At 54.7% G+C, this 21227-nt stretch overlaps 1 protein-coding gene across 1 annotated transcript in view; it reads left to right on the top strand.

Moving 5' to 3' along the window:
* ITGA10 (integrin subunit alpha 10) overlaps window positions 1-19661 on the top strand; it is a 60387-nt gene extending 40726 nt beyond the window's left edge. The window contains exons 15-30 of the mRNA XM_074981429.1: window positions 1432-1562; window positions 2070-2236; window positions 2333-2475; window positions 4271-4381; window positions 5085-5170; window positions 5550-5691; window positions 6066-6158; window positions 7581-7657; window positions 8620-8709; window positions 8960-9044; window positions 9544-9657; window positions 9927-10025; window positions 11951-12064; window positions 12807-12902; window positions 14108-14221; window positions 15209-19661. Coding sequence (XP_074837530.1) covers window positions 1432-1562; window positions 2070-2236; window positions 2333-2475; window positions 4271-4381; window positions 5085-5170; window positions 5550-5691; window positions 6066-6158; window positions 7581-7657; window positions 8620-8709; window positions 8960-9044; window positions 9544-9657; window positions 9927-10025; window positions 11951-12064; window positions 12807-12902; window positions 14108-14221; window positions 15209-15256 — 1710 coding nt within the window. The 3' untranslated portion in view covers window positions 15257-19661. The remainder of the gene's footprint in view (window positions 1-1431; window positions 1563-2069; window positions 2237-2332; window positions 2476-4270; window positions 4382-5084; window positions 5171-5549; window positions 5692-6065; window positions 6159-7580; window positions 7658-8619; window positions 8710-8959; window positions 9045-9543; window positions 9658-9926; window positions 10026-11950; window positions 12065-12806; window positions 12903-14107; window positions 14222-15208) is intronic.
* Window positions 19662-21227: the final 1566 nt, after the last annotated feature.

The following is a 21227-nucleotide window of genomic DNA, read 5'->3' as shown; positions in this document are numbered from 1 at the left end:
GTGCTGTAGAAATCCCACCCTGTTAAGGAGGGTTAAGCTCCAGAGACTTGTTTGGATCCTAACTCAATCCCTTCATTACATTAGGACCTACTGTAAACACATGGGTTAACTCTAACAGATGCATAATAGCAGTGCTGGGTTTATAGCGCTGTCTAGGCCCTCAACAGATAAAATCGTGACAAAGCATTAATGACTTTTTGCCCTATATCCCAGCTGAGCTGAGTATTGATTGCCCCCATTTTCCAGATGGGGAAACTGAGGCATGAGGCGGAGGAATGACATGACCCAAGCCGTGGGCTGAATCAGTGGGAGAGGTGGGAGCAGAACCCCGGGAGTTCAGGGTTCTTGCAGCTGCCATCCTCTGCTTCTTTCCTGGGGCTAGGAACAGAATCCAGGAATCCCAACTCTCTCTTCTCCTGGTTTAAGCACTAAACCCTCAAACACAGGCACCATCTGCCCACTGCCAGCCCTGAAAAACTTCCCAGGAGACTATCCTGTTTGAACTATCTGGGCCCAGAAGCCGAAGGATATCTGGACACCTGATTTTCATTGATTACTATGGGAGAGGACTTGGGTCCTGGATGTGGGCTCTAGGACCTGCCACATGGTGTGGAGGGAAGGAATTATCCTGTCCCTATACCACCCATTGTAGGGTGGCCTTAGGAGCCAGAGCTGCATACAGAGCCACATGGGGTTTTATTGGTCTGTCAGCTGCCCCCGGTGGCAGATGGCCACAAACTCCACTCCACTCACTCGCTTTTCTTGTGGCTAGACCCCTTGGGGTACCCAGGGATTTTCCTGCACTCAGACTCAGCGCAGAGGGGAGATGAGGGGTTGCCCATTATGCGGATGTTTGTCTGGTCCAGCAAGGGCAGTTTTGGGGTGTCCTGGGCAGTGAGTGTGTCCCCTCGTCTGGGGAAGAGTCAGTGCTCCAGAGGTAGAAAAACCGAAGGGGATTCTTCACTGGCCAGGCAGAGAAGCTGTGATCTCCTGTCTGGGTGAGGTTGGTAGGTGGTTGGGCTTCCAGCTGCCCTCGGGGATCTCTGGGCACTGGACCAGGGCCTGGCACAAGTCAAAGCTGCTTAAGAGTTGGGATCTCCCTGAAAGCCAGGCTGGCAGCCGCTAATGGATCTTGGGCTGTTTTTATTACTACCTCAGAGAGCCCAGAAGATAGGACCCCATTGTGCTGTCTGGAGCATGGACACCTAGTAGGAGATGGTCCCTGCCCCCAAAGACCTTGCAAGATAAAGGTGGGTGGGGAAACTGAGGCACAATAGAGTTCATGACAGAATGGAGACTAGAACCCTGGTTTCCCAAGTCCCTGTCTGGTGTTCTAGCCACTAGATAATGCTGCCTCTTAAGATGCTAAGTTAAACTGGCTGTGCCTTTAGTGCCTTTCCCCCTGGAACTAACTCCCTGTTTGCCTGCCAGCGGATTGAAGCCTCGTCACTCCAGCAAAGCCTGAGCTACTTCGGCCGCAGCGTGGATGGGCAGATGGACCTGGATGGGGACGAGCTGGTAGATTTGGCTGTTGGGGCCCAGGGAGCTGCTGTGGTTTTGCAGTGAGTCATGCTGCCCTGCCACCAGGGCCACAAGCGGGATGGGTGGCAAGTGGGTCAGACCAGCAGACAGCTTCGGTGCAGGGTCCTTATCCCCATTGCACAGATGGGGAAACTGAGGCACGGAGCAGGGGCAGGCACTTGCCTGAGATCACCCAGCAGGGCAGCGACAGGGCTGGGAATTAGAAACCAGGGCTTCTGAGGCCTAGTCAAGTGTTCTGCTCACTAGACCATGCTGCCTTACCTAATGCAAGGCAGGAGGCCTGCAGACTGGAGGGAAGCCCCTGATGCAGAGGTGAGTCTTGGGGTGGTTCCACCTGCCTTTAAGCCTCTTTAGGGGACCTGAGCACCCTAGAGGGGTTGGGCAATACCAAGTGTCTGGTGCTGGGGACTGCTGCATCCCTCTGGGGCTGGACAAATGGATGCAGCCTGGAGGGCTGAACTGCTCCTGGATGGATGCCAGGGCACCCAGGGATCCAGTGTCTTGAATGTGTGATTCCCGGCGGCCAGGTCACGAAGGATCGTGCAGGTCAATGCCTCGCTGACCTTCAACCCCAACTCCATCAACGTACTCCAGAAGAACTGCCAGAGGCACGGCAAGGACTCCGTGTGCGTCACGGCCACCATCTGCTTCCGCGCCACCTCCAGGGCTCGGGGACAGGGGGACAGGCATTTCAGTGAGTGCCAGCACCTGCCCTGCTTTATCTGCAGTGCTGTGGGCCCGCAGTGAATCTCAGGACTCTGGAGTGACGCCTCCCCTTTTGTCGGCACAGGCATCAGGTACAACGTGTCTCTGGACGACAGGAAGTTCAGCACCAGGGCTGTGTTCGATGACACCTCCCAGAAGCTGGTGCAGAAGTGGCTCCGAGCCAGCGTGGGGAGGACGGTCTGCCAGCAACTGCCCTTCCACGTGATTGTGAGTAGAAGTGGGTCGGGGCGGCGGGGGGCTCTGTCTCACAGGACAGGGGCAGAGAACCACAACTGCGCCCTGGATAAGGAGCCTCCCGCCCCCTGCTGTACAGCATCAGTATTACAACAGCCTCTGGCCACCCCACTGCTGCACACAGACTCCGGGCTGTGCTGCCCTGCAAGGGGTTATCAGCGTACAAAGTGGATTAAGTACATACTCGGCAGCTGGCTGTGCTTTCATTGTGATTGATTCCTGAGCCAGGTAGGGTGAAGTGACTACCATGACATCTGCCTGTGCTGAGTGCAGCATGGATAGACACATCGTGAGCGACACACTCTGCCCTTTCAGAACTGACACGCTAAAGACTGGGAAGGGGAAATTTAGACACAGAGAGGGGACACCTCATGTCCAAGGTCAGTGACAGACCCAGGTGTCCTGAGTCCTAGCCGGGTGCTGTCCCCACTAGACCACACTGCCTTCCCCTTAGGACTGCCTGATGATTCTTGCTCTACATGCCACCTCTGGCCATCATAGCTTAACTTGGGGGGAGCACAGTCTTGTCCCGCAGGATCAGATCATATGTCCTTCTAACTGAGTTTCCTCCTCCGCCTGATCCCATCTTTGAGCTACGTGGCCCGGGATTTAGTTATACACTTGGTCTTGATTTAGACTTAAAACAGTCACATGACCTGGCTTAGGCTCCAGGCCCATTAACATAACCAACTGCACAGTAAACATAGTCTCAGAGAGAAAGCCATGTCAGTCCGTGTCTGTGACAACAACAAGTCTTGTAGCATCTTAGAAATTTAATGGATTTATTAGGGCATAAGCTGCTATGGCTAAAACCCACTTAATCAACTGGATTGGAGTGGAAATACAAAGGTATGTGTGCGTGCATGTAGTGGAAATACAAAGGGGGGTGTGTGTGTTTGTGTGTGTGTGTGTGTGGAGTGAAAATACAAAGGGTGTGGGGGAGTGTAGATATAAGAAAATTACTGCAAGAGAAAGAAGTTCCTGTCCTCGGTAACCCAGGATGGTCAGTCAGGGTCATTAGGGCCATTCAGTGTAGCTGAAGGGTAGATATTGATAACCATTGAGGAAAGTTGCCGCTGTAGGGCATTAACCAATTTAGATCCTTGTTGAGGCCTAATTGTATCATTTGGAATTTGGAAATGAGCTCCAATTCAGCTGTTTTGTTTCCCTTTGTAGTCAAGTGTTGAAGGTTTTTTGTAGAAGGATGGCTACTGAGTGTCCAGGGAGGTTAAAGTGTTCCCCTACAGATTTATGCCTGTTCCTTTATTGATGTCTGATTTAAACCTAAGTCTCAGCAGCCCAGGAATCCTCCTTTTTTCACAGGGACTCAGCCAGGTACCACATCCAGCCCAGTCCAGAACCCAGCTCCAGCAGGGGCCTTTTGCAGCATCACCAAATTAGGATTATTTGGGACCATGGCAGCAGGAAGTTCCAGGTTCCCAGCAAATGCCCTGCTGGCAGCCCTCTCTGACTCTAGCTGCAGGAGTATGGCCCAGGAATAGAATGACCAGTTCGAGGCCTTTTAGGGCTATGTAGGTCACATCACCTCCAGTTATCTGGATCAGACCACTGGCCTAGCAAAGCCATCCTGCTCCAGCTATCGCTAATATAGAAGGCTTTGGAAGAAAGTAACCTCTCACTCTCACAATGCCGTGGGGGACAGAAAGCATGCGGTCTAGCGGGTGTCAGTCAAAGCTGGCATCCTTTTCAGGAGATGCTGCTTTCAATCCCTTCTTGAAAACTAGCCTGGGATGTTTCCTCCCCACAGGACACAACAGATTACTTGAGGCCGGTCAGCATGATGGTGAAATTTGCCCTGAGTGATACTGAGCCAGGCCCCGTGCTGGACGAGAGATCCTCCACTACTGTTAAGAAACTGGTGAGCGTTTGGCTTATCCTTTTGTGGTGGATCTTTAACGAACCACTGTGTCCCTAGGCAGCTGGTATCCTGGAACTGGAACTGGGGAGGCTTTGAGTATGGCCATTTTAAGCACTGCTTCCCTAAAGTTCTGTTTCTCTACAGCAGCACTGGTGCCAGCCCTGGGGGCTGGGTAGCATGTCCTATAGGCAGCAGGAAGATGGGGAGAGTTGCCTTGGAAGGTGTCCTTGGGACACACATAGCCTGGGGGTTCTTCTAGACTAGTGCATGTGGTTCTAGACTGTGTGTGTGCAGTTCTAGACTCAGTGTGATTCCAAACCAAGCCTCTCATCTCCTAAAAGCTGGAATGTTCTGTACTATATCCAGTTGCTGAGCTCACTGTGTGGGTGATGGGTGGGTCTGGCCCATGCCTCAGAGACGCTCAGACAAGGTGATTCCTTCTGGCTTTAAAGTCTCTGACTCAGAGCAAGCCATGGGCATCTCCCAGGTTGCTCCACTGCTGATGGCGCTGTGGGAGGAGGAGAAGGTGGGGCGGCGAGGAAGGCAAAACACATGAGCTGGGATTCTCTTCATCTGCTCTAGCCAGCGATGCAAACCGGCCGCCTTGCAGGCAGTGGTCTTGCCCCACATTTCCTGGGGATAACAGCCCTGCTGTGCCATTGCCCCTCGGTGGCCAGCAATGACCCCTTTCCTTTGCTTTCAGATCCCCTTCTTCAAGGACTGCGGAGAGGACAACGAGTGTGTCACAGACCTGGTGCTGCAGGCAAGCATGGATTTGTCTGGCTCCAGGTATGACAGTCTGGGAACGGGGCAGCCAGGGCGCTGCCGTGGATGTGGGCCGGCCCCTTTGGCTGTCACCACCAGCTCTGAACCTGGCTTCTCAAAAGACACAGGGAGTTTTGCAAGCCCTAAAGGGTGCACAAACAAGGATGTGTAACACTGCAGCCCTTGGTCCCCCTCTAGTGTCCATTTTGTGTGTAGAGGGTGTCAGTTCCAACCAATGAGCTATGGTGCATGAGCTGGGTTGGGGGGAGCTTTAAATCCTGAAGTTGTGGGTTCGGGCCTGGCCTTAGGTATATCTGACTACCCTGGGAAGGATGGTGCCATAGCTGCCCAATCAAAGCTGCCCCAGTTTGACACTGACTTGTCAACTCCTCCCCCGTTTCAGGGAGAAGCCTCACGTGATCCACAAGGGGAAGAGGAAGGTTCTGGTGGACGTGGTGCTGGAGAACAAGAAGGAAAACGCCTACAACACCAGCCTGAAGCTCTGGTTCTCCAAAAACCTCCACTTCTCCAGCCTCTCACTCAAGGTGGGCAGCTCGCTGCCACGGGGGGCTGGGGGTGGGGCTGTGTTGGGGGAGCAGGGCAGGTAGTGAGAGAGAGGCTGGGCTGGAGCAAAGACCTTCCCAGTCCAGCACTGGTGGGAGGGGAGAGGGACTGGTTCAGCTGGTGCAGCTAGAGGCTACTCTGCCTGGACCCCAGGAGCCAGTCTCCAGCCACCCTGTGTGCCCAGAATGCAACAGCTGTTGGCTAAAGCTACTTAACCAATGTGGGAAATGGGCTGTGAGCTGCCTCTCATGCAAGACCGGGTGAAGCAAGAGGCCCTGCCCAGTGTGGGTGTCCCCTGCCTGCCCTTTGCTGGCTGGAGGCGGCAGGACGGTGATGGGCTCTTCTGCTCCTGCAGGGGGAAGCCCAGGTGAAGGTGGAATGCAGCGCGCCCTCCCCCCACACCCGCACCTGCAGCGTGAGCTACCCTGTCTTCGGGTCCCTGGCGAGGGTGAGTCTGGTCGTGGCTCGGCTCGGTGCAGCGCAGCTCGGGGTGGCAGCGAACTCCTACAGGTGGATAAAGGGCTGAGATTCCTGGTGCCCCCCAACCCCACTTTCCTGACCCCTCTCTCTTTTTTTGGTCCAGTCCAGCCCCCTCCCCTGCTTCAGCTGAGAGGTGCCAGTGCCTGTCAGAGCCACCCGACAGCCCCCTGCTCTTCCAGCCCTGGTTCCACCTCCCCCCGCCAGCTCTGCCAGTGCCCCTCAGAGCCACCGACAGCCCCCTGCTCTTCCAGCCCTGGTTCCACCTCCCCCCGCCAGCTCTGCCAGTGTCCTCAGAGCCACTGACAGCCCCCTGCTCTTCCAGCCCTGGTTCCACCTCCCCCCGCCAGCTCTGCCGGTGCCCTCAGAGCCACCCGACAGCCCCCTGCTCTTCCAGCCCTGGTTCCACCTCCCCCCGCCAGCTCTGCCAGTGCCCTCAGAGCCACTGACAGCCCCCTGCTCTTCCAGCCCTGGTTCCACCTCCCCCCGCCAGCTCTGCCAGTGCCCCTCAGAGCCACCTGACAGCCCCCTGCTCTTCCAGCCCTGGTTCCACCTCCCCCCGCCAGCTCTGCCAGTGCCCCTCAGAGCCACCGACAGCCCCCTGCTCTTCCAGCCCTGGTTCCACCTCCCCCCGCCAGCTCTGCTGGCCCCCTCCACCCCCCACCTCACCACCAGTGTTCCCAGTAACCTGTGCACTCGTGCGGCCACCCGGGAGAAGTTAAAACGCCGCCCAGCGGATTAGCAGAGCGCCCGCAGCTAGTTTTGTGTCTCCCCTGCTGGTGCGGGGGCATTTGGCGGGGAGCGCGAGGGGTGAAGCTGGCCCCCAGACTCCCCCTGGGTTTGCTCAGGGGAAGGGGCTGGCTTATGAACTCACTGGGCCCAAACTGCTCCGGAGTCCCCGGGCTCAGCCGTTGATGGTGCAGGCAGCCAGGCGGGCGTGGGAAGGGCAGCGCTGACGCCAGCCGGGTGCAGTGCCACAGGCCCAATGACGCAGTTGCCCCGGGTCCCGGGGATTGAAAATGCAGCTGGGGCGCTGCGGGGGAGCTCTGCGGGGCTCTGAGGGCTGCATGGAGAGGCGAGGGCACCCCATGGCGCTCTCCAGGCAGTGACAGGGGGCTGCGGTCCACGCGGGGCAGAGCAGGGGAAATAATCCGACCTGACAACTAGCTCTGCCCCTGCTGCCTCTGTCCCTGATGCCACTGCACGGCCATTGTGCGGAGAACAGGCAACTTGCAGTCTGCAGCAGCTGCTGAAAATGGGACCTCCCTGCCCCCACTTGACCCCCAAGGAACCCAGTGCCCTCGCCTGGGTCCCTGTTCGCCCCAGTGCCGGGCCTGGCCCACACGGGGCGCCACAGAAGCCAGGCCTGGCTGAATGCTCTGCTTTTCCCCAGGTAGCGTTCTTGCTGGAGTTTGAGTTCAGTTGCACCTTCCTTCTCAACCGAGCACAGCTGAAACTCACGGCCAGCAGGTAAGAGCAGCTGGCGAAACGGACTCTCACTGGCTACTGGGGTAGGGGGGAGCCAGCTGCCGTGTGTCAGCTGACAGTCACCCAGGCGCAGTCAGGGCACTGGCTTGGGCTGCAGGAGAGCTGGGCCCGGTTCCCTTCTCCTAGGGCAGGTCACTTCAGCCAGAGCACAAAGGCAGATGAGGTCCTGATGCCCCCAGATTTTGTGGGCAGCAGTGGTCGGTTGGCATTGAAACGCCCCTGGGGATCTGGGCCTCAGTGGCCCAGCTGTGCTGTGGGACTCACAGCGAGGCTCTGCCTTGCAGAGGGGCCCAGAGACTGACAATTACAAGACGCTAGGGAGCAAGAACTCCCAATACACCTTGCTCTGAGAGCGCTCAGCTCCCTGCGTTAGCTGCTACTGGTGGCTGGAGCCGCGGCTCTGGGAGGACTCTGGGGGCTCTGGTACATCTTCTTGGTTCTGGCCCCCTCCATGCACCTTTTTATTTACACAGCTGATTTTGTGGGGACCTGAGCTCAGGACCCTACTGTATAAATGTCCCCTTTGCTCCCCCTGCATCAGCCCTGGTTGGCCCTCCTGGGCCAGAAGTGATCTGGGAATCCAGCAAGGGCATTTGCCCCAGATTTCTCCCCTAGTGCATGGGAGAGAGCCAACCAAGAATGGAGCTGAGCGTGTCTCACCAAGGCTAGCAGTTTTACAGCCACCTCCAAGGCACCAAGGGCCTCTGGCTGGCAGGAGCTCTGCCCTGCTCAGGGATGTGGCCTAGATTAAGCAGCTGTGAGACAGTCGCTGCCCGGGACCCTGGGAACCCGCCACCCAAATGCCCTGGGGAGTCGCTTGGAGACAGCTGCAGGGAACAAGGAGAGGTGGATTTTTCACGGATGTGCACTGGTGCCTGGCCATGCATGTGCGTGCGTGCGTGTGCAAGCTGGCCACTGGAACGCTCCGCTCTTCTGCCTCTCAGTGAAAGCATTGAACTGAATGAGACTCTGCACGATAACATAGCACAGCCCTTCGCCTACGTCAGCTATGAGCCCGACCTCTTCCTCTCCAGGTGAGCCCATGGGGGGGGGGCAACCCAAGTGGAGAGGCTGGGAGGGGGCAGGATGCTCTGTGTGTCTAGTTGGGGGTGTCTCCCTTGAGTGGTGGTGTGGGTTTAAAGCAGCCAGAATGAGACCTGGGCTGCATCAGACGCCCACACAGCTTTCTGGGGCGGGGTGGAGTCAGCCTGGTGGATGCGCTCAGGCCGGTTCAGCTTTCCATTGTGTCACACACATACCCCCAGCTGTGCCGTGTCTCCGCAGCGAGGCCATCCTGAGCCGCTACGAAGTGCATCCGCCAGGCACCTTCCCTACCAGTGCTGGGCCAGAGTTCAAGACCACTATCAAGGTAACAGCAGCTCCTCCCAAGAAACCGGGGCAGCAGGGATGCCTCCAGCCACTCCTGGGCTTGGTTGGACAGGGACCCTTGGATTCTTTCTGTGCTGTGCCCCTGGGAAAACCCCACCTGTGAAGTGTGGCTCCTTGGAAAGCACAGGGGTGTTTGAACTCTTGGGGGTCACCACCCAAAGCACTTTGTGGGGATTCGCCTTAATGAGCCAAGCCCAGGGACCCAATGGAGGGTTTGTCCAGCACGCTGCGTGGAGCCGCATAGCACCCACCAGTCACTGAGCAGGTGCTAGGAGCTGTACAAATACAAAAGCCAAGTGGCTCTGTCCCCCAGTCAAAGCTGTGCTCCTCTGGGCCCTTCCAGGATCGTCCCAGGGCAGCTGGTGTGTGGCCACCAAGCCTAGGCTGAGTGGCTGCTAGGACTGGCACTGCTAGGAGATGGCCACGTGGGATGCTTGCCTTTGCAGCTGTCAAACAATGCCACTTCCGTTTCTGTGCAGGTCCAGAACCTCGGCTGCTACACGGTCAGGAACCTCTCTGTCAGCATGCAGCTCCCCACCTGGGCCTACCGGCGCAGCCCTTTCCTCTCCGTCACACGCATCATTGCCGACAACGTGAGTCCTCAGCCTGCGAGATAGGCAGTTCACCTCTGGCCCCTGGGGGGCAGCAGCTGAATGGGCTCATGGCTCAGGGACAGGCGTGCAAGGCAGGGTGTGGTTGCTGCTGCCCATTGTAGGTGCCTGTGCCCCTCACATGGTTGTAAATCAAGATGGGGGCAAATCTGGTAGGATACCTTGCCCTGCAAAGGTCTGTCTGTCTGTCCAGCAGCATCACCTCTCTAATCCATACTCATGCCAAGCACTGCCACCTGCTGTCGTTCAAGGTTACCTGTGTCTTGCACAACCTGACGGAGGCAACACTCTGGAGCCAGCCTGGAGTGATTCCTGTTCACCCTCAAGAGCTCTTGCACACAGACAAACTGGTGAGTGGCACGATCGGGCAGCGCCAGCAGCCTGGCCGCCTTCACAGTGATCTCAAATGGAGTAGAGCCCTCCCTGCCCCCACCACTGCAGCTTGGCTGTGCCAAAATTGGAATGGTCCATTTGGTTTGTGGGGGGGAGGTTGCTCCCCTGGAAGGTCAGCAGAGCTGAAGCTGGTTGCTGCAGCACCTGGGAGGTGCCGTCCAACTCAGCAAAGCCAAACTGACAGCTGGTGCTCATCTAAAGAGCTTGTGGATCCCACTTCCAACACCAGTATCTTTGCAAAGAGTTACTGAGCGCCGGTGTGCTGCCTGAATTCCAGGTCAGGGCAGTTCTTTGGGCCTCCTTAAATTCCACCTGCCATTGTTGCATGCTGCTGCCCCCCTGCCCCCCAAAGATCATGGCTGGGGGTGACATTGTTCGAACACATCTAAGTCCCATTTTACAAAGGGTGTGATCAGGCCTGCTGACGTGGGGGAGCAAAGGGGGCGCCCAGTGATTCGAAAAGGCCCAGGGCTCCCAGCTGCCGCTGCTGTTGGTATGGTGACAATGGTGGCAGCCAGTGCCTCAGGCCCCTTTAAATCACTATGGGATCACCATACCACCTGCTCAGTTCCCTGCACCACGTGCTCCTGGCAGCTCGGAAGTCTTGGGGCGGGACCATGGTGTGGTCTGGGCAGTGCTGGGGTGCTGGCTGTCACCTGGGGCTCCACCCCTTCTAGAAGTACCAAGCATCCCTATATACATTGCCCAGGGACACAGCCATCCTGTCTGTCCCACCCCCCCACCCCCCGCCGTGCCTGATCTGTTCCTAATGTTGATAATGGTGTTCATTGTCAGCTGTGTGACGCTTAGGCTACATCTACACCACAGCTTATGGTGGCAAATTGTGTATCACACAGCGTTGTGACTAGCACCCCCCACCCCGCCTCTCCCAGGGCGACATAAGTCAGGCCAATGTGCTGCTCAAGGTGGTGGGGTTTTTATGGGGCTGGGACAGCTCTCTGTCTCGCTCTTCTCTCTCTCTCTCTCTCCCATCAGCGTAGAGCATCTTCCCCAGCCCAGCTGTGCCGTGCAGCACCGTAGGCCTAGCTGTGGCCTGAGTGATACTGTTCTACCAAGCCGAGCTGTAGCATAGTTGTGGCGTTGCTGGTATAAAGGTCCCGGACAGCAGCAGAGGGTAGTCCCCTCCCTGCCTGGGAAACGCTCGGACCATTGAAAGCTCTTCCAGAGCAGTGTAACTGCAGCGATGCCGCAGCAACTAGCTTAAATGCTCTGAAAGGCAGAGGTGGGGAAAGTTCCCAAAAGTGAGGCTGCTTTAGGGGGGAATGTAATTAAGTAAAAGTCAAAGTGTCCCCCTGGAAAACTACTTGAGCAAAAGTACAAACCTAGCACAGCTCAATTGTGCTCACGTCTCCAGAAGTAATAAGCTGCCATCCTATGGAACTCGATGGACACGTCTGGAGAGTTGAACACAATCAAGATATGAGACATTTGTACTTTTACGCAAGTAGTTTCCTCTCCCCCGATTTTCCACTGAGTTCAATTTTCATGTCCTCTCCCTGCAGTTCCCCCTCCTCCTGGCTCATTCCTCCAGTGGCTGATGTGGGAGAGGGCGGGTGACGTGAAAAGGAGGAAGAACTCCTGTGCAAAACCATCTAACACTGACTTATTTGAAAGACACAACAAGGAAAGTCTGAGCTGACGTTCACCAATTCATCAGGCAGCCGCGGGACGCTGGCTTCAGAAAGGGGTGTTGGGGTGGAGTGCCCCACCCTCCCAGCAAGCAGCTTGCCATCCCACCAGCTACATCCTGACATGCATGCTCCAGCCTGCACCATAAGCAAGGGGCAGATGGTGGGGGAAGCTAACGGGATGGTAGGGTTGGCTGGTGTGTGATACAGCCCTGCCTCTGCTCCCCTCACAGAACTGCAGCAACTCCTGGTGCCAAGTGGTCACGTGCGAGCTAGGGCAGCTGGAGAAGAACATGGAGGTGACCATCCACCTGCTGAGGGTGATCCACAACGAATTCTTCAGGAGGGTGAGTGCGGCCAGATGCCCTGTGTTGCTTGGGGGGGGGTGGGAGGGGGACAGCCAGCATCATCGTCCATGTCTCTGTCTGTAACACACAGAGGCGCAGCCCCCTCACCCCAACGCTAGCAGCAGTGGCACAAGCAGGAGTAGCTAGACCCCTCCCCAAGAGTCGTTTTGGGAGCGGCAGCCTGGCCTAGTGGGCAGGGGAGAGTTGAGTTCTGGTCTCGGTGCTGCCAATAATTCTGGGCACAGTCTCCTCCCATCTCTCCTCCCACCCTTTAGCTTGTCTACACGGGATGTTCTAGGCGGGGGCAAGGACAGTGGCTGCAGCATTTAACCCTCTGGGGCCACAATGAGGCAGCAGAGCTGGCCCTGCTGGTGCCACAGTTACAAACGCTGACCCTGTGGTTCCTGTGGCCTGGAGCTGACCATGCTGCACAGAGCTGCCTCGCCGGGCGAAGCTTGCGGGCAGTGGCATGCACTCATTAATTCTGGGCAGCCCTAGAGAAGCCCCGACTGTGGGACGCCCCTGCTCCCTCGTATTCTACGGCTTTTCTCCATTACGGAGCTAGAGCTGCAGGTGTGCTGTCATAACGTCCAAACAGTGTCTACACAGGGGAGTTAGGCCAGTCTCGGTGTGCATCTGCCCCACACCTGGGGCTTGTAGCTCTGGCAACCTGCATTTCAGGGTATCCCCCAGGGCTTGGGCTGCCACTCTGACAGCCAGCCCTTAACCCTCTTCCCAACAGGCTAAATTCAAGACGGTGAAAGTGATCAGCACGTTCGCGCTTGTGGCTGAAGAGAACAGCTTCCTCTTCCTCGAGGAGTCCGTGCACCGGCGGGAGGTAGGGGTGGGGGAAGGAAGGGGCTTTGCAGCCCATGATGGGCTAGAGCGGCAAACGTTCTCCAGAGCTCTGGCTTTGGATTCCATTCCCACCCTTCAGAGCAGGATCCTCAAGGGGCTGGGGCGCAAAGTGCCTAAATACCTGGGACAAGTGGAGCCTGAGTCTTCGTTTTGATGCTGTGGCTCAGATGCAGCCCAAGTTAAGATAGCAAAAGCAATAGGCTGATTTCTGCTGGGGTTGTGGCTCTGTTTATAGGACTGAGGAACGGCCAGGGGCATCAACAGAGCTTTGCGTGGGAGATAACCACCCTCCATCTCACATCAAAGAAACCTATACAAAGCTGAGCACAGCCAGTCAACTCCCCTGCCCCACTCCAGGCAGAGCAGAGCAGTTGTGTGACAGGTGGCAGCTGCTGCATCAGATGTTCTCACCAGCCAAGATGTGATCAAGACCAGGCCTGGTGGAATACAGGGAGGGGGGGAGCGTTTGGGCCCAGTGACTGGCAGGGGAGAATCCCGGTGGGGTTTTCCCAACTCTGTGGTGATGTTTCTGGGGTCCAGACGCATTAACGGTGGTAGCCAGGAGCCAGCTGGGTTGACCCAACATGTCCATTCATGAGCTAGGTTGTTTGGAGGTAGGTTTGCGGGGAGTGAAAAGGGTTAAATTCAGGCTCATTTCTGCTGAGGTTCGCTGCTCCATGTAGACAAGTCGCATGCAGCACTGCCCCTGTGAATTAGCCAAAGCCACGTGGCAAATGCCTCAGCTTGGGCTGGGGGATACACTGTGTGAACATGAGAATCAGGGGCTGGAATGAGCTGGCCCAGCTCCACCTCACTTGTCCTGGGCAGCAGTGAGCAAGCAAATGTGCTCCACCCCAGAGGTGGCTGCACGGCCCATTAGGTGACCCATCCTTAGTGTGTATTCTGGGTCTTATACCTCAGCCAACACCAGGGTTCCCTGTAATTTTTAACATCCATGTGCACAGAGGCATGTGGGGCTGTGCACCACCTGCAGTAACACAAGCTGCCAGCTGGGGGCGCTCTGCTCATCAGCGGGGCAGCATTTGATTCTCTCCTGGGTGGCCCTCCAAGCGCTTGGCTTACAGAGCATACAACCCAGCACCCTGGCATCCAAACTTCAATACCCACCCCAGAAAGGGGCAGGGAAGTTTTTGCTTTGCTTCTACCAACATCTGCTCTTTGCAGACAGTCCTGGAGATCATCCAGCCGAAGCAGATTCCCATCTCCTTATGGATCCTGATCGGCAGCATCCTCGGAGGGCTCCTTCTACTGGCACTGATCATATTCTGCCTGTGGAAGGTAGGTGGCTGGGTAGAAAAGCAGCACAAACATTGGTACCTCAAGGCCGCTCCCACTAGGAACTGACAGCTCTTTAAATGTTGGGGGGGGGGGGAAATATTTCCCTAGGGCCCCCTCACCCCCATTGCAGAGGTTGCATTCCAACTCTGATTTAAAGGCAGAGGTTTTGTTTTTCACTTCCACCACAGCTGCTTTCCAGGCCTTTTATCCAAGCAGCACAAGGTAAAAAGGTGCTCGTTGAAGGGGCCTTCTGGCCTCATATGCTCAGGGCTACCCAGGAAAGTCAAACTAAATTAATTAATCCACATTAAATCCCGCTGTAGATGCGCTATCTCTCCGGATTCATGGCTGTAATTGGGTTAGTCTTAAAACAACTGCATTTCCAAAGTGAATGAAGGTCAACTGAATTCAGGCCATCAGTTCTGAATGACAGCCCCTATGCAGGGATTTCCTGGCGTTTCACTCGTGCACTTTAAGAACCTCACACGTCGTTAATTCCTGTTACTGTTTCCCAGTGGCCATGTGTGGCTGAGTCCTCATGGACACAAAGGCCCAGTCCCAGGCTCGAGCTGGGAGATCGACAGGTAGTTGAGGCTGTTTAAGGGTGGATACAATGCGCACTGAATGCAGTGAACCTGCAGGTGCTGCGGAGGATTCTGGGATACCTTCCCACACTGCAACATGCCTGTAGCGACACCACACTGCTGGGTGGACAAATATAACTTGCCCCATGTTTGGGCTGCCTCTGACCAGCTATCTGGCCTGGGGACTGTCCCTCCTTTCCTCTGGCTGCAGACGACAGGGGCGTGGTTTCCTGGAAGGAGGCTGGTCGGGGTTAAACTCCCCTCAGGCAGTAGCACAGGGTCATTATTTGACCCGTTTGGCTCCTAGCTCCAGGGCTGGTCTATTACAAATCTGCTCGGCCTGATGGGTACCTCATGGGGAAAATTCATACTGACCTGTCAACTTCCTCTGTCCCCGCAACAGCTTGGATTCTTTACTCACAAGAAAGTCCAGGAAGAGAAGGATGAGTAGAGATGGTGCAGGGGGCTGTCCTGCTTGGTTCCTGGCAACTACGAACTTACCCTCTCTCAACCTACACCGCGCTCCAGCCAATCAATCCCACCTGCCTTAGAGGTAGAGCAGCAGGGGCTGGGCTGAGGGGCAGAAGATGCCCTTCCTTGGTTAGCCCATGAACCTTTCCTTTGGCCCCCCTGGGCTCAGAGGACTCTGTCTCTGGCTGGTAGAACGAGTGGAAGATGCTCCCCCTCCTGCTTGGGCTGCTGGAGGAGGGGGGACACGGTTCTGGTCCCCCTGCTAGGGCTACTACAGTAGGTTGCCTTACAAGTGCAGCTAGGCTACCTTCTGCAGCAAAGGAGACCAGGATGTTGAACTCAGAAGGAACTGTACCAGTGAGCAAAGCAGGCACAAAAACCCACACAGGTCAGAGGGTTCTCCAACCCAGCCCAGGCCAGCTAAACTTGGAAAGATAACGGTGCCATCATGTGACAGTCTCGGAGACTCACAGCAACTTTCTCCAGCTGCAGCCGCAGGTGGTCATGGCCTTCCCACGGTGCTTGGCACAATGTCGTCATTGCAACTCTCCGCAGCCAGCTGAGGGCTCGGCCATGAAGTTTGCGGCATCGTTGACGAAGTCCTTTTCCCCTCTTATGCTGGACTGTCAAGAGCAGGGGTTGGCAAGCCCTGGCACGTGAGCCTATTTACTCCAGCACATGGTAGGAGCTCAGCCCCATCCCACCTCCCCCCCCATGCAGACAGCAATGGAGGGGGCCAGAACCCCCACCGGAAACCCAGCTGCAGGGCCCCCGCCAGACTGTGGTGCAGTCCAGGGCCAAAGCCCCAGCTGCAGGGCCCCTGCTGAAGCACAGGGCCAGCACCAGACTCCCAGCACTGAGCTCAGTGCCCTGCCCCAGAGCAACCAGCCAACTAACCCACCCAGCAGGCCAGGGCTGAGCCAAGCATGAAAGCAATTTCCTGTGTTGCCATTGGTCAGGTTTTAACATGAATAGGTTGTCAGCCATAGATCACTATTCTCTGAGCAGGGCTATTTAATGTGGCAAGTTTTCCACTAGTGTAAACGCATGTTTGTGCTGCTAAGAGCAAGCCGTGCAGAGCGGCACCAGTTTAATAGCCCTGCGCAGGTTTAAGCTAAGGCGTTTGGAAGGTGAGCAGAGCCTGAGGCGCCTTTTTGGAAAGCTGAAGGCTTGCAAAAATCAGTGCTGCATCCTGGCCAACCTCTGCGCTAAGCAGTAAAGCTCTGAGCCTCTGCTTGTGTTAAGGAAGTCATTGTAAGGAGGACAATTAAGTGACTATTAGCAGCACTCAGACTCTCCAGAGAGGTCAAAAGCTCACATTGCAGCATTCCCCCTCTAAAAGGTAACTGACCCCAGAGGTGTCTGTGCCCTGCTCCATCCTAGGGCAGAGGCTGTTTTAAGGGGGCATAAGTCCAGTCACTCAAGCCATGTCCACTCCCTTCACTGTAAGGTACTTGGGGCTCCCCCTCACTTAGGATTGAACAGCCAGAACAACTCTGCATTCTCCCTGGCTCCTTCTCAGAGCGGGGCTTGTGAGTCACTCAACTTGAGACAGGCTTGGAGAGGGCAGAGCAAGGACCCAGCACCAGAGGCAGGGAGTGACAGGAACTGTGTGCTGGACATCCCTGACAGCTCAGGGAAGCATCTCCTGCCACTGCACCTCCCCGTTTTAAGGATGACTGGCAGGAGTGACAAAGCAATCAGCTGCCAGTCCAGTGGGTATGAAGGAGAGGGGAGGGAGTGAGGGGGAAAGCACATAGGATCAGAGAGAGCCCATGGGCTAGAAAATAGCCTGGCTGGAAGGGCAAAGAGAGAAAGGATCACATCTCCAGCCTCTGGTCCGTAACTTCGCTGCCTCTGTACTGGCCTCTGGAGAGTAGGATGTTAATTACCTCTTTTCCCTGCAGCCAGCTTGCAGGTTGCATTGCTTTGTACCTGCTGCATTTTTCTTTGCCAACCTCAGCTACAAAAGCCAAAGAGCAAAGTTTCCTGGAGCCACAGCCTCTGGTTAGCGACACTCAACGCCCCCTTAAAGCCTGAAGGATGGAATGTTCTTAGGGCAGCGCTGTAGTGCCTGCACCAGCACTGGAAGATGCTGACTTTTCTTGACTCCTGCCTGGATAAACAGGAGGTGGTGATGGCAAAGCGCAATCCGCTGCTGCGCTAAGCAGGTGCTGAAGCACTTCATCCAGGCCCAGCCAGAGTTTTAGAGCTGGATGAGCAGTGTGGTCATCCAGCCAGAGGGTAAACGGTCCCCTGACCAGCATTCAAAGACATGGTTGTATCATGTAGCTAAAAACTGTGCCATCGCTGGGGAGGGGGAGGATAAGAACAGGTGAGACACACACCTGTTTGGCATGGTCTAGGTATTCTGGCCCTGCCTCCATGCAGGGGGCAGGACTAAACATGACCTCTTAAGATCTCTGCTTGCCTGATATTTCTAGGAAAGCTGAAGAGCAGCTTGCAGCTGATGCCACAGACTGAAACTGACCAGTAGCCAAGTGGGACAAGATGCAAAGCTATCAAGCCCCACACTGGTCTAAGGGACTGTGTTTTGGTTTCAGTAATTAGAGCGCTGCTACAAAGCAGTGCTTAACAGAGTCACTCTCTAGCCCAGGGATGGCAGGTGCTGTCTGCATAACTAAGAAAATCTCCAAGGCCTTCTACCCGCAGGAACAGCCGGGCTGCAGCACTTTAACCACTGTGACCTCGTCCCCCACATGTAAATTAAATCATGTGATTGTTTGCACCAGCTGAACCAAAAGCAAAACTCCTTCATGTCCTTGTCCCTATTTCAGTGCAGCTATGCAGATGGTGGTGGCAAGGTTAGTCCTGACTATGTTAAACCTTAATGGGGTTGGGTGCTGCACTTAGTGGGGACATGATTTCGAGGTGGATTTTTTGAAGGTAAGAGCTGCAGGTAGACACGGGAGAGGGCGAGTGTCGCTAGAAAAAGCTGTGTTAGTCAGTCGTCTCTAAAACAACGGGAAGTCCTGGGGCACCTTACAGATTTAGAGGTTTTTTGGAGCATAAACTTTTGTGGGAAAAGACCTGCTTCGTCAGATGCATGTAAGACAGGGGTCTTTGCCCACAAAAGCTTTTTCTCCAAAAATCTGTTAGTCTGTAAGGTGCCAGAGGACTTTTCGGTGTTTTGCTAGAAAGAGCACTAAGCAGTTACCCAAGCAGGATGGTAACAACAGGAAGGCAGCAGGATCCTTTTGTGGTGTAGTTAACATTCTCCCACCTTTATGGGAATGGGACAATTGAGGGTCATCAGAATAACTTTGCTGCTGACCTAGAGATTATGGAGAAGAGCCTTTGTATCGCAATTGTTCATTTTTACTAATTTGCAAACCCACACATCCCAAAAAGGAGCTTTCAGCATAATCCATGCATCCAAAGACTTCAAAACCGACTCAGCCCTCCAGTAAGAGTGCCTATGGCTAAGTATCCATTACGTTTCCAATTTATATTTCTCAGGACTTTGCTAATCGGAGTGGGAAGTATTCATACTAATTGTAGATTCAACTAGTAATATGGGACATGTAAAGCACTTCACAAACAACGCCAGCTCCACCCATCCAAAGGAGGGACATTTGGGGGAAGTCACGGCCTTGATTTCCGACTGCTCACTTGTGAGACCTCCCCCTCCACCCAGTGTTTCGCCAGGTGCTGTACATGCACAGAATCCACAAAAAGACAACTCACAATTTTCAGTCGCCTGCCCTAGGAGACGTTCTGTTGCTTAGGAGCCCACCTCCTGTCACCCTGTTTATGCCTTTGCCGACTCAACTGAAAATCTGATCCCTTCTACCTGCACTGAATAAAAGGCCAAGCATATCTGTGACTCTGCTGCTGGGGCAAATAAAATTTATTCATGAAAAGATAATGTATTCTCACAGCTTCCCTTGGAAAAGCCACTCCAGAGAGTCTCTCCCTAAACCTGGTCAAAAATGTTTCACCAACCTGAAGCCAGCAATCTGCTGCCTGCCCTGAGAGCAAATCCATCCTCCCAGCTACTACGAAATCAAACCGCACTGGTCTCTTGCCTCGCAAAATGTTACTTTTGTTTTGGCTTGTGCAATTTGATCAGCAGGTTTAAGACAGCAATCATTAGCAGAAGCTTGGGGAGCGGGAGAATGAGTCCAACGCTCAATGGGCAGGGAGTGTAGTGTGGTGGACAGTGCATAGGCTTGGACTCAGACCTGGCTTCTAGTCTGCACTCTGCCACGATGATTTGCCGTGGTCAAGTGACTTTGTCTGTGCCTCAGTTTCTCTTTAAGACAGGGCTAATGACACTAATCAACTTTGTACAGTGCTTTGAGACCTCTGGATTAACAGCAGTTTTAAAACCAAAGCTTCCCCATCAACTTGGAAATCAGAAATTAAACCAAAGGCATTAAAGTTGTTGCAAGTCCCGTAACCGGCTCTGCAGCCTTCTGCCCATTTTGCAGTCTTACAGCCACAGATTCCAAACCTGCAGAGGCATATCCCTGCATCTGGGTGGAGCCCCACTGCTAGATTGCAGCATTAATTTTTCCTATTTTAAAAAACATTTCATGCAACATCTAGCAGGGATAGAGATCTCCCCACAACAGACAAAACAAACTAACCAAAGAGAAGAGAGAAACTGGTAACATTTTGCGTTGTTGACTGCACAAGGTAATCAGTCATTTAACCATTGACCACATTTTCATTTACACTAAAGCTGTGTCTACACGTGCACGCTACTTCGAAGTAGCGGCACTAACTTCGAAATAGCGCCCGTTGCGGCTACACGCGTCGGGCGCTATTTCGAAGTTAACTTCGACGTTAGGCGGCGAGACGTCGAAGTCGCTAACCTCATGAGGGGATCGGAATAGCGCCCTACTTAGACGTTCAACGTCGAAGTAGGGACCGTGTAGACGATCCGTGTCCCGCAACGTCGAAATTGCTGGGTCCTCCATGGCGGCCATCAGCTGGGGGGTTGAGAGATGCTCTCTCTCCAGCCCCTGCAGGGCTCTATGGTCACCGTGGGCAGCAGCCCTTAGCCCAGAGCTTCTGGCTGCTTCTGCGGCAGCTGGGGATCCATGCTGCATGCACAGGGTCTGCAACCAGTTGTCAGCTCTGTGTATCTTGTGTTGTTTAGTGCAACTGTGTCTGGGAGGGGCCCTTTAAGGGAGCGGCTTGCTGTTGAGTCCGCCCTGTGACCCTGTCTGCAGCTGTGCCTGGCACCCTTATTTCGATGTGTGCTACTTTGGCGTGTAGACGTACCCTCGCAGCGCCTATTTCGATGTGGTGCCGCGCAACGTCGAAGTTGAACATCGACGTTGCCAGCCCTGGAGGACGTGTAGACGTTATTCATCAAAATAGCCTATTTCGATGTTGCTACATCGAAATAAGCTATTTCGATGTTGGCTTCACGTGTAGACGTAGCCTAAGACAAGTGAGTTACTAATGCAATCAATTCGACTAAGTCCCCTTGGTGCTGCCAGAATGGTGTAAACACACTTCTGTATAAATGAGAAGCAGACCCAGAGGGGCTTTTGTCTCTGGTCTTGTTAATGATCCTCTTCCAAGGTTCTTGCCATGAGGAACAAGTCGTTTTCCAAGTAGAAAATATGCCTTAGGACTTTTCTCTTGCAGCTACCCTTCTCATGTCTAGATGTCAAAGCAATTAACAAGGCAGATCAGTATCATTACCTCCAATATTAGACCTGGGAAGAGGGGCACAGAGGAAGGAAGTGACTTGCCCCAGACCATACAAGTCAATGTCACTGCTAAGACTAGGACTCTTGACCCCCCCTAAATCCAGATGGTCACCCTGACATAGCAATAGGAATCAAACTCAGCATGACCTTCGACTTCAGTAACAATGGGTCTATGTTTGCTATGCAGAAGCCACAACTTCCCTAGTAAAGGCAAATTATTTGTTCTGGGGGATAATATTCCCTACCCCGACCACCGTCTTA

Source organism: Carettochelys insculpta, chromosome 30, assembly GCF_033958435.1.
Source record: "Carettochelys insculpta isolate YL-2023 chromosome 30, ASM3395843v1, whole genome shotgun sequence".
NCBI lineage: Eukaryota > Metazoa > Chordata > Testudines > Carettochelyidae > Carettochelys > Carettochelys insculpta.
This window is presented reverse-complemented; position numbering and strand designations above follow the sequence as displayed.